Raw genomic sequence first — 11,137 nt, forward strand, 5'->3', positions numbered from 1 at the left:
ATGACAGTGAAGAACAGTAGTGAAATAAGGAGTATAGAAGACATGTCATCACTGAGTATACACGACAATAGTATTGTTGCTTCTTTGACTAACAGTGGAGGCTATGACCTCACTAACACTGGCCAACACAATTACTCTGCTATGTATCAAATTGTGAATGAAGAACCATCATCTATTAATAGTAACGTTGCTATTGCTAGTACTGGTGATGTTATGTTAGAACGGTAAAGTAGTGGTGACTCTAATAGCAGCAGAAATCACAAGTAATCTCAAAATTTTGGCAAGGAGAGTGTACCATCACAGTCCCACAAGGGACAGCAGCCAAAGTCTGGTAGTAATAAGGCAACTAAAAAGTCCAAAGACAAGAAAAACACTTCAAATGTTGCAGACAAATCGAAGCAAAGTAGTGGACATACAAGTGGTGGAGCATCTCCTGTTAAACATGATAATGTTCCTAAGCTAGTTAAAGAGAACACTGCTAAAGTGAGCACAGTTGGTGGTGATGTTCATAAGAAGAAGAAAGATAATGTTGTTTTACCTACTGAAAGTGTGGTCCCACATGAAGGACAAGTAGCTGCTATAGTGAAGACTGAGAATGTTGTGGAGCGTAAGGTACCACCTACCGGAGGTGTGAAGGCACCCCCACCCGGACTGACTAAACAACCATCACACACTAATGCTGTAATGGTAAGTTGCAATTGTGTGTATGTTTGTGTGTGCGTGTGTGCACGTGTGACTCTGAGTGTGCATGCATGTGTGCGTTGTATGTGACTATGTGATAGCGTCCTTGTATGCATGTGACTTATTTTTATGCTAATTCTGTTTGGCTCAAGTTAAGAAATCATCGTTGAAGGCAAGTATGTTCCATTTCATATTGTTATCTTTAATTTGTAGTTGTATCACAATTAACCAGAAATCAGTACAATACTAGGTAAGTGTTTGTGCACCATTTCCACATTGTAAAGTGTTATTGCAATTTGTGTGATACTGTACAGGGGCGTAGGAAGCTGGGTGCTTGGGCACCCTTAATATTTCTAACCATGCACACTGATACTTCCTTTTCTAACTTGTCAGTGATTCCATCTGCTGAAAATATTTTGATTCTATCCACTACGGCTCCACAGCTTGACTGTAGCAAACGCTTGCAGCAAGTTCTTGCATGGAAAATAAGTGCTACCCATTTAATTAAGTCTGACTTCTAAAAATAACTCCATAGAGTACAAGTTACTATATTTAAATCTGAAAAACAGAGATGTGCCCGCCCAAAACGAATGGTGCCACTTTGTTGTCACATCAAAGTAATGATAGTTTGGAGTTGGCCTGTATACAGACCTCATGAAATGGCCAGTACTGAAGACGACTAGCTGTTTAGCAACTTTATTTTAGTAGGTAATGCTGAATAATCAGTGCTCGAATTTATTGGGATACAACTACAACGAAGGAATCAAGTAAACAACACGAGAGAAGTCTTTAGGACCACTCAGCAGGTTGTGGTAGAGCTACGTAGAGGCTGGTTACAAGAAACGGTGCCCCTACTGTGTCACAGTCTGAGTGGTCGAACCTGTGTCATGATGATTTTGTGATCACAGAGTGATCAAGACACGTTTCAACACAAGTACAATTCAGTACAAGAAATCTCTCAGTTTATTGTAGTGTTGCTAATTATGAGATGAAGAATCTATGGTTGAAGCATCCTTATGTGAGGGTTGTATGGCAAGTGATACTGAAGTCCCACAATCAATACATGCATCGTAGCTAAAGAGTAGCATGGAGCGATTGTAGGCTAAAATGACTGATAAGCTAGCTATTCTGTATACATACAGGTAGAGGTAGCAACTGTATCTACCCATGCCATGCACTTGAAAACAGCAATTTGATGAACGCACGTATGAACCCCCACAAGCTGCTCACTGGATTAGGTGTGGTACTGCATAGGGCACCCATAAATTAAATATTTTCCTACGTCCCTGCTGTATATTATTGTACACTATCGTACACTACACACTGAATTATATATCTACTATATTCTATGTACACAGTTATGAACTGAACTGGCCTGACTTCAGTACACGAAATGATGATGATGAGTTAGGTCAGTATTTGTATCATTAATTTCACTGTTCACAGTGTAATTACAATAGGGTTTGATCCATGGAGTATATCATCAAAAGGATTTGAGGACATGTTAACATCACAACCAGTCACTTCTGTTTATAGTCAGCCTCCTCCTCCTCCTGTGGTTGATACCATGAAGACTGAAAAAAGTGAGTAATAGGCTGTGAGATATGTTGATATGTTTGAGTACATCACTGGATGACACTGTGTCTGTACTACTTTTGCACACATGTGTGCACACATGACCACACTAAAGCATACCCAGACAGATGCACTCTCAGCCACACTGACACCAGGGTTAAAACCAAATCGACATCACCAACCCGGTTAGTAATCTAGATTTGAAACAGTTTCATTAGAACAGTAGCATTTCAGGTACTTGTATAATCTTTTTTCATTGATTTCAACCCGGTACATGTAGTGAAGAAAGGTGATGCAAGGATAAACTTACCCAGCAATGAATTTCCCTATTCATGGCGAACATGATGCAAATATCATTGCGTTCTTAAGTACCTGTAATTTATTTCCCAATATTTGCTTTACAAATCGATCTTTCTGTTTGTAGGGCTACAAGTTATTGGCATACAAGGCTGGAAGAGTACCATACAATACGGTAGTACTGTATAGTAGGGACCACAAAGGAGTAGACGTGGCCCACAAAATGACATCACCCGAAAACTAGGGCTGGGAGATTATATTGATTATGGGATTAATCGTGATTGTTTCTGAACATTGTGATGTTGATATGTGTTGTATGAACATCGTGATGTTGTGACATCACAAGTAAACAAATTCAAATGGTGACACATACTATTGTGGAAGCGCTTGATCTGGAAAACAAGCCTACACTTCTGAGACTGTTCATTATGTGAATAAATCTTACTACTGAAAAGCTTACCTGTTACAAACCATTGAATTTCTAAGGACACTATTATTCAGAATACTGTTTGTATTGAACTATAGCTGGTCTGATCAGTTGTACACAATTTCACCTTGTTTTGTAATTTATATGAAGTTGTGCATATACAATAGTTTGATGCATGTAAAGATTAGAGATATGACATCGTGATTGTTATCGTAATCGTGATAAGTTGCATTTTACAATCGTGAAGGTAGCAAAATTTCACAATCGCTCAGCCCTACCGAAAACCAGCCTCAATTTTCCCTGACGACGATGAGGCAGTATTGGTTAGGCAAAGCTAATTCCCAAAATGCTTTTTCAACAAGTTGCTATGGAATTTGAAAAGAAAATTATTTAACGGAATTTTCTACTGACTGAGTAACTGACTGATGCCTTCAGACAAGCGTAACTCGACAATGTCTAAGGATACGGGCTTGATTTTTTATTATTTTTATTGTTCGGCATCGCTTTGGCCTGAGAGGTGCCTTTTGGCATACCGCAGTATGTACAATGCATTCTTCATGGACTTACCAGTGTCCTGCTTTGTGTCCCATTCATCTTTGCTGACAGTGAAAAGTGTTGATTTGGTGGTACCATGTGTTGGCTTCCCTTCGTAACGGAAACCGTCCGTATTTTTCATAGTGGCTATTTTAATTGCAGAGGTGTTTTTCAAACAGTTCTTGATTCGTACTGCTGTATAACGGGTTGAACATAACCAACAATGAAGCGTATAATGGATACTTCACTTTTCAGACGATAATTGATATAACTGGGGTACGCTGCACCATTTCTGTCTTTTGGTATGCATGAATTGCAGAGGGGCTTTTTGAACAGTTCTTGATTTGAAATGCTGTGTAACAATGGGTTGAACATAGCTGACAACAGATACTTCACTTTTCAGACGATAATTGATATAGCTGGGGTAGGGCGCATAGCACCATTTCAGATGCGGTATGTGTGGGTTCACTAGTCATAATAATTATAGCTAACAAACAAGTACATAAAATAAATTGGAATTTTCAACTGGAGTAGGGACCATAGCACATTGATTAAAAGTACTGAAACAAGCTGGAGTAGTTAAATCACAGTAAAACAATAAGAAGTGTTATACCCCTACTGTGCATTTCCGAGTACCTTGGAGCACAGTAGGGATATAACACTTCTTATTGTTTAACTGTGATTAATATCGTGCACTACTCCAGCTTTTTTCAGTACTTTTTATTGATGTGCTATGGTCCCTACTCTAGTTGAAAATTCTATTTATTGATTTTTGTGTATTTGTATATTTGGCTATGTATATAAATATTCAACACATGTTTATCCAATGCACAATTTGGGTCAGACCCAGTTGACCTGAAGACAACATTGCGCTCTCTCCTCCCTCACGCACACACATGCACGCGTGTGCACACACACAAAAGCTAACTGGCACGCCTACCCAGTGAACCAACACTGAGACACCTGTGCTGTACTCATGTGCTTGGAGTCAGCACGTACAAAGCAAAGCCTCCGGCAGCCCTGCAAAACACAGCTATTGTCACCCAGTGAACCAACACTGAGACACCTGTGCTGTACTCGTGTTCTTGGAGTCAGCACGCACAAAGCAAAGCCTCCGGCAGCCCTGCAAAACACAGCTATTGTCACCCAGTGAACCAACACTGAGACACCTGTGCTGTACTCGTGTGCTTGGAGTCAGCACGCACAAAGCAAAGCCTCCGGCAGCCCTGCAAAACACAGCTATTGTCACCCAGTGAACCACCACTGGGATTCCTGTGCACCACTCAGACACTTGAGTCTATTGCAGGCGAATTCTCCTGGGGCAGAACTAATCACCTGCAGGAGGGCCATCCATCCAGGTGTCATGGAGAGAAGTCGCGGAACTTTGGAAGTTCCACAACAACCTCTAAGCAAGACAAGGACAGTTAGCATTTGCTTCCCCAGTTTACACCAGGTACCCATTGGCATTACATCTGGGTGGGCTGCTTCCCTAGTTAACACCTGGCACACACAAACGCACAAACATTACTCACTATACACACATATACACACATGTACATAAATAAGCACACAGCATTCATGAAATGTTTAATGTTCCAGGACACAGTCAACCATTGTCCAGCACATTTGTAGATCCACAGAGACAAGCGGCTGCAGCATATGTCAACTATGGTCCCATCACCAATGATCAACTTCATCAGTTACAATATCATGGCATACCCATCCATCAGCAACAACACTCCCCTCGCAGTCATCCTCCGACAGCTGTAAGTATTGTGTGGCTAGCTAGGAGTGTATTATTGTGTGTGCCATTGTGTTGGATTACTCAAAGTGTGATATCAAAGGTGGTGGTCATGATGTTAAAGTGACAATATCAATGTAGTAATTTCTTGACCACCACATTTGATATCACATCTCTTATTAACCCTTTGAATTGCATATCGGCCACTACAAAGTGCTGTAAGTATTTTACTCATGATGTAATAAGCCTTAAAATGATACCTAGGGACTTACCCTACACCAAAAGTATGAGGACCAAAACAGGGAATGGAAGTTTATAAGCACACAAATCTTTTATATATGATTAGTAACTCATTGCCAGTTGATCCGATTCACTTCAAATAACTATTAGCCGCTTTGACATTCAGTAGTGAGTAAGGTCATACATACAGCTCATGTGATCCGGGCTACGATTACAAAGCATGAAATATGCTGTTGTAATAAAACCAGTTGCTGTTCATTGCTTTATAACCAAGTAATCCCCAGTTGTTACAGTGGCCAGGTTATTGGCTTTCTTCTAATATCTCAATGAATAAGGTTTCTTTTGATATCTGCTTGGCCATATAAGACATGTTTTGTGTAGACGCACATTCTTCAAACTTTTTATACAGCTTCAAGGGTCAATGCTGGTTTGTTTCTAAATGCTTGCAAGGTACTTGATGTTGCAATGAGATTTAAAGAGCATGAAAATCTTAATTTTTTGGTTCCTGTGTGTACACTTGTCAGTTACATACCCGCATGCTATTTTTGGTTGCACAACACATCACATTGCTTTATAAGGATAGGTTTGTGTATGTATAGGCTCTACAGGGAGCTTGCATTCTTATTAAATGTACATTGTTTTCTTTGATTTTCCATTTCAGTCTAATAATAACACAATGGAGAACCAGTTACGTGCTCTCCTACCTGGGATTAACATCAGTATTGACTGTAAGTACATGTTATGTAATGTTAGGGATCATGGAGGTTTGGGTTTTATGGCCGAAAATATCACCCAAAAACCAGCTAAACAATATCATCTTGGCAGTATTGGTTAGGTATAACCAAGCCCAAAAGTGCCTTCAGGATGACCCCAAATTAGATTGTTACAAAATTTTGAGATTTTTTATTTAATGGAATTTTCTACTGATTAACTGCCTGCCTGATGCCTTCAGGCAAGTGTAACTCGATAACAGCTAAAGCTATATGCTTGACTTTTCACTGTTCCAAGTCCCAAGATGTGCCTTGCGTACCGCAGTACATACAGTGCACACATCGTGGACTGACCTTTGTCCTTCTTTGTGACCCATCTCTTTTTACTGACAGCCCAAGGTGTCGATTTGCAGTAGTGTGATGCTGTAAATGGGAATCGTCCGTGTTTTCCATGCTGACTGGATTGATTGCAGAGAAGCTTCTAATACTATTCTTTGTTTGTAATGTGTAATGGACTGAAAATCGGTGAAGGCAGGAGCTTATGAGCTGGCGAAGGAGCATGAAACTCGGTTCCAGCACAATCCAAATACGTCACGTTTTTTGAATAAATTGCTACAAGTGTCGTTCACTATTAGCACACGGTGTCTACTAATGAGATTTTGCTTTCCTTATATGGAAACTAATTGCTAATGAATTTGGATTTCGATAGCACCCAGCAGGCAGCGTAAGTTTCAAGCTCCTTCGCTGCCTTCGGCGGCTCATAAGCTCCTGGTGAAAGCGAAACATAATGACCATTTCACTTTTGAGTCAGTAATTGATGGTTGGGGCATGCAAATCGTCCATATTTTTTGTGGTGATTGGATTGATTGCCAATGTGTTTCTCCTACTGTTCTTCATTAGTAGAGCTGTATAATGGGCTGAAAGCAAAGTGTAGTGGCCGCTTCAATTTCGAGACAGTAATTGATAACTGGGGTGTGTGTTCAGATGTAAACTTTATCTCTGGCACCATCCTTCCTTGTGATGTGGTATGGGGGATTCACTAGTCATAGTGATGTTGCAAAAAAGTTAACAAACAAATTTTCAGTTCGATTAGGGATCATAGAAAAAAGTAGGGAAACAAGGGAGGAGGTCGCCTACACCTGCAGATATACTAGTGAACATTTATTCCCTATGGTATAAAATTACCAAGTTTTCCTTATGCTTGTATACTACTGTAATTTACTTTTTCCCCTGTTATTTTCATATGCAAATCTTGTACATAGATTTCTCACACCAAATTTTTTACACAAGATCGAATTACTCTAATAGAGCAGTCATTTATGTAAATCATATAAATATATTGTTACACGAAAATTTTTTGCACGAAAATAAAAATTATGCTGTAATAGACTGTATCATATAGTACTGTGTAATAGTAGTAAGATATATGTACTACATGTATGATGGTTTATTAATGACTTGTCTGTTCTATAGCTGGTGCACAGTACCCACTTCCTCACAACAACACACACTACACCTCATCATATCCTACTCAACAAGTTCAACCTCCACCTTCACTGCCGATGATGCCACATGCCCAGTCACGACCTACCCTCCCACTGACACACCGCCCTGCAGTAACCAGCTCCAGACATGTCATTGCATCTCCATTTGATATTCCCTCCCTCAGCTATGTCACTACCACCATGCAGAGTGGATGGCCTGATTTGATCAATAGTAGTGACAGTAGAGGTGGTTCTGTTAACAGTAGTAGTGTAGGTTGTGTTGGTGGTAGAGCAATGATGAGGGAACCAGTGACTGCTTCACATCATCATCAACCACAGCCCACTGTGTTCCCATCCAATCCTGAACCATTTCTAGGTATAGTGTGAGCTTGTGATGTGTACACTATGTACATTATAATACACACAAGTGTACACAGGACACACTGTATAATGCTCTTTTGTAGTAAATGTATTGTATGATGTACAGTTTTTGAGTGCAACTTGATGCAGGCACAAAGGTACAGTGCTAGCACTTGGAGGGGTGGGGAGTTACCTTTTGACTGAGTAATAGCTTTTATAAATCTTATTAAAAGGGTATATCAATCTCCTTTAGCATTATGTTTGTCTGTCTGACATGTGAGCAAGAGGTGTGGGTTTCAAACAACAACTGTTTCACTACACATGTGGTACAGCTTAAGCACAAATTGATACAGTTGCTACATTAAGTTACCCTTGAAGTCGCCCTCAAGGCAACCTGATTGTTACATGATCTTATCAACTATATCAAGTATTGACAGGTACACTAGTACTGATATCTGCTCTATGGTGCAGGACTTACCATACCGAACAATGCTTGAAAGTGTAAAAAAGTTATGACAAAAGGGTTACCAAACAAAAGAAAGGATGAAAGGAATTGATTAGAAAGCACCTCTAACAAGTTGTCTGTAAAAGAAGACATGAATAATTTGAATAGCTAGGTTGTTTGCTTACGGTTCTCCATGCGGTTGGCACTAAGAATTTCAATGTGTTTTTCACTACACCCTTGCATCCAATGTGTTGTGGACAATGATTGATTGATTACTGTTATAAGCTGCATTGAAAGTCCACGTGAATGTTGACAGAATCATTTCAGCATGCAAAAGTGGGTGACATCAATGGACAGACAGACAGACAGCTTTAAGAGACCTATAGGACTGTTTATCACAGAGCAGGTCACACGTGTATTATTTAACCTAATTGTACTGTAGATTATTGTACTGGTATGAGGTATTCAGCCCCAGTGACCAGTAGAAATACTGCTGGTGCTACTCATCCAATTGATGGTGAACGCAACAAGGGAGAATACAATCTGTGGAGTGATAACAGTTCATTTGGTATGTGTCTGAGTTGGTGTACTTCTGTCTGTAACTCTACAAGTGTAGAGCTGTAAATCTACAGTTTGATTGTACATATATTTAAATCAGTGTTTGAAAAAGTAATTTGAATGTTTGCTTAATAAATTATTTATGTTATAGTGATTAATTGGAGAGGCTGAATAAGCCACTGTCATACCAAGTACACTTATAGTATTTCTATATTTCACAGGTACTGATTTCAACTTATTTTCATCATATGCTACTGAGTACCACCAGACCATCATCAAGGCAAGTTGTACCATCAAGAGACAAACAGCTACAAGATAACTGAAATGTTTACTCAGAGAATTTTATGTTTACATGCAAATGACTGTATATTATGTACAGATGTACTTTGTGACTGAGAACAGTTTTATACAAAACTAAAAAAATCTGGTTTGTTTTGTGTGCATGCATATGGGAGTGTACTAAATTTAGTTTGTGTGTCTGTCTGTCTGCGTACATGTGTGTTGAGTTACATGGTGAATGACCAAGCTTTGATAGAGCCAGAGCATCGTTGAGCATGCTGCATGAAGTTGGCTTGTTTTGAATGTGAGTTGTGAGCGTATTTCTGTAACGTGTGTATGTGTGCAAGTTTCTAATATAGTGAGATTTTTTAATCTCTTTTCTCTTTGTGTAGGAGATGCAAGGTACGAAGTCTTTGAAGAGCTCATGGCTGGATTTGTGTAGCAATGGTGACTGTAGCATTCCTCCATCTGGTCTGGAGTTCCACAACACACGACTACTACCAGACAATGCTTCACAACAATCTGCTACTGTCAATCCGGCACCAAATCCTCAAGCTAAATTCCCTCAACAACTTCAGGGGAGAGAAACTGTGGAACAGTCAGCTGTTGGTAAACCAAAACAGAACAATACAGCAAAGTTTACTAGTGGTAGTTGTGTTTCTCAGAGTAACCCACTGACTACAACAAGTGTTCAAGACACCAGTAGACATGTTGGTGCTAGTAAGAGTCATAACAAGCCCAACCAAAGTGTCACCACTATAATGAACTATTCATCACATCATTACACTGGTCCACACTACAGTAGACTACAAGCAGCAGCATCATCATCAGGTAGTTATCAGAGAAACAGTAGACACTCTAATTATCATCAACATCATCACAATACATAGATCTTCTGGCATATCTGTCAACTTCACATACATTTTTATTAGTTTTCAATGAAAATAAAAACTGTAGGAATAATGCCTACAAATACAAAATCCCTCTGGGAGCATCGGTAATATCAACCCGTAAAACCTGTTTGTGTAAGAGCAAAGTAGGTATGCAACAAGAACTATACTAATGAATTGTCATTAATATTTTCATGTTAACAAGGAAAGCCAGTAGAGATAAGTGCATTTTATGTGACAGACAACAAAACATTCCCTAGTATTATGGTGTTGTTTCCTGTTGCTATAATAAACACAAAGTACAATCCCACCATATAGTTATTTCTTTGTGCACGTCGGAAAGTGCATGATCATTGACATCATTGTCCATGTAGAATATCAGGCATAAACTTACAAGTTATTTACTCACCCACCCACACATTTATTCTATATCCCATTAAATATATTCTACATTGTTGATTATGTTTTCATGCCTTGATCTGCTCATTAGTATTATTTGCAACCAAATTTTGGAAATGGGTGCAAGTGAGAATATTCATGTTTAGTGGGTTACTATTTGGAGCAGAGTTATAAAAATATTTCTAGAATTTTCTAGTAATTTAAGGTATTGAGAATGGCTTACAATCAATAACAAGTAGGTTTGCACTATAAAGCTTGTTATTTGGTCCTAAGTGTCAAATGCATCCATGTGGTTGATTTTCCAAAATTCGGTCAGATTTATACTTTATTGTGGTTATAAATGTTTGCAGTGTCTCAAAGCACACTTATAAATAGTAACAAAAATCTGTAATCTGAGTTCACTGTCGTAAAACAAAAATTTCATAAAGCCCCACTTATTGAATTAGACAGGCCTGATCTTTCAGAAAATTAGTAAAAGATTTTTTTTAAGTACCATAATTCGTTTTATTTTCGTGCA

General features: G+C 39.0%; 1 protein-coding gene across 1 annotated transcript; it reads left to right on the forward strand.

The window, feature by feature from the left end:
* Nucleotides 1-10,351, forward strand: LOC136253634 (uncharacterized). The gene is made up of 12 exons (XM_066046298.1): nt 1-210; nt 304-687; nt 783-789; nt 895-931; nt 2,040-2,092; nt 2,142-2,264; nt 5,114-5,280; nt 6,157-6,223; nt 7,679-8,065; nt 8,937-9,062; nt 9,274-9,332; nt 9,724-10,351. The coding sequence occupies exons 1-12, from the start codon at nt 1-3 to the stop codon at nt 10,219-10,221; spliced, it is 2,118 nt and encodes a 705-aa protein (XP_065902370.1). The 3' UTR covers nt 10,222-10,351.
* Nucleotides 10,352-11,137: the final 786 nt, after the last annotated feature.

Source organism: Dysidea avara, chromosome 4 (genome assembly GCF_963678975.1).
Source record: "Dysidea avara chromosome 4, odDysAvar1.4, whole genome shotgun sequence".
Taxonomy (NCBI): Eukaryota; Metazoa; Porifera; class Demospongiae; order Dictyoceratida; family Dysideidae; genus Dysidea; species Dysidea avara.

What these genes read in the sequence shown, in the direction of transcription:
- LOC136253634 (XM_066046298.1), top strand. Translation starts at nt 1, where the DNA reads ATGACAGTGAAGAACAGTAGTGAAATAAGGAGTATAGAAGACATGTCA. An exon ending in GCAGTCATCCTCCGACAGCT is followed by an intron (nt 5,281 to 6,156) that starts GTAAGTATTGTG and finishes TTTCCATTTCAG; the next exon opens with TCTAATAATAACACAATGGA. An exon ending in GATTAACATCAGTATTGACT is followed by an intron (nt 6,224 to 7,678) that starts GTAAGTACATGT and finishes TCTGTTCTATAG; the next exon opens with CTGGTGCACAGTACCCACTT.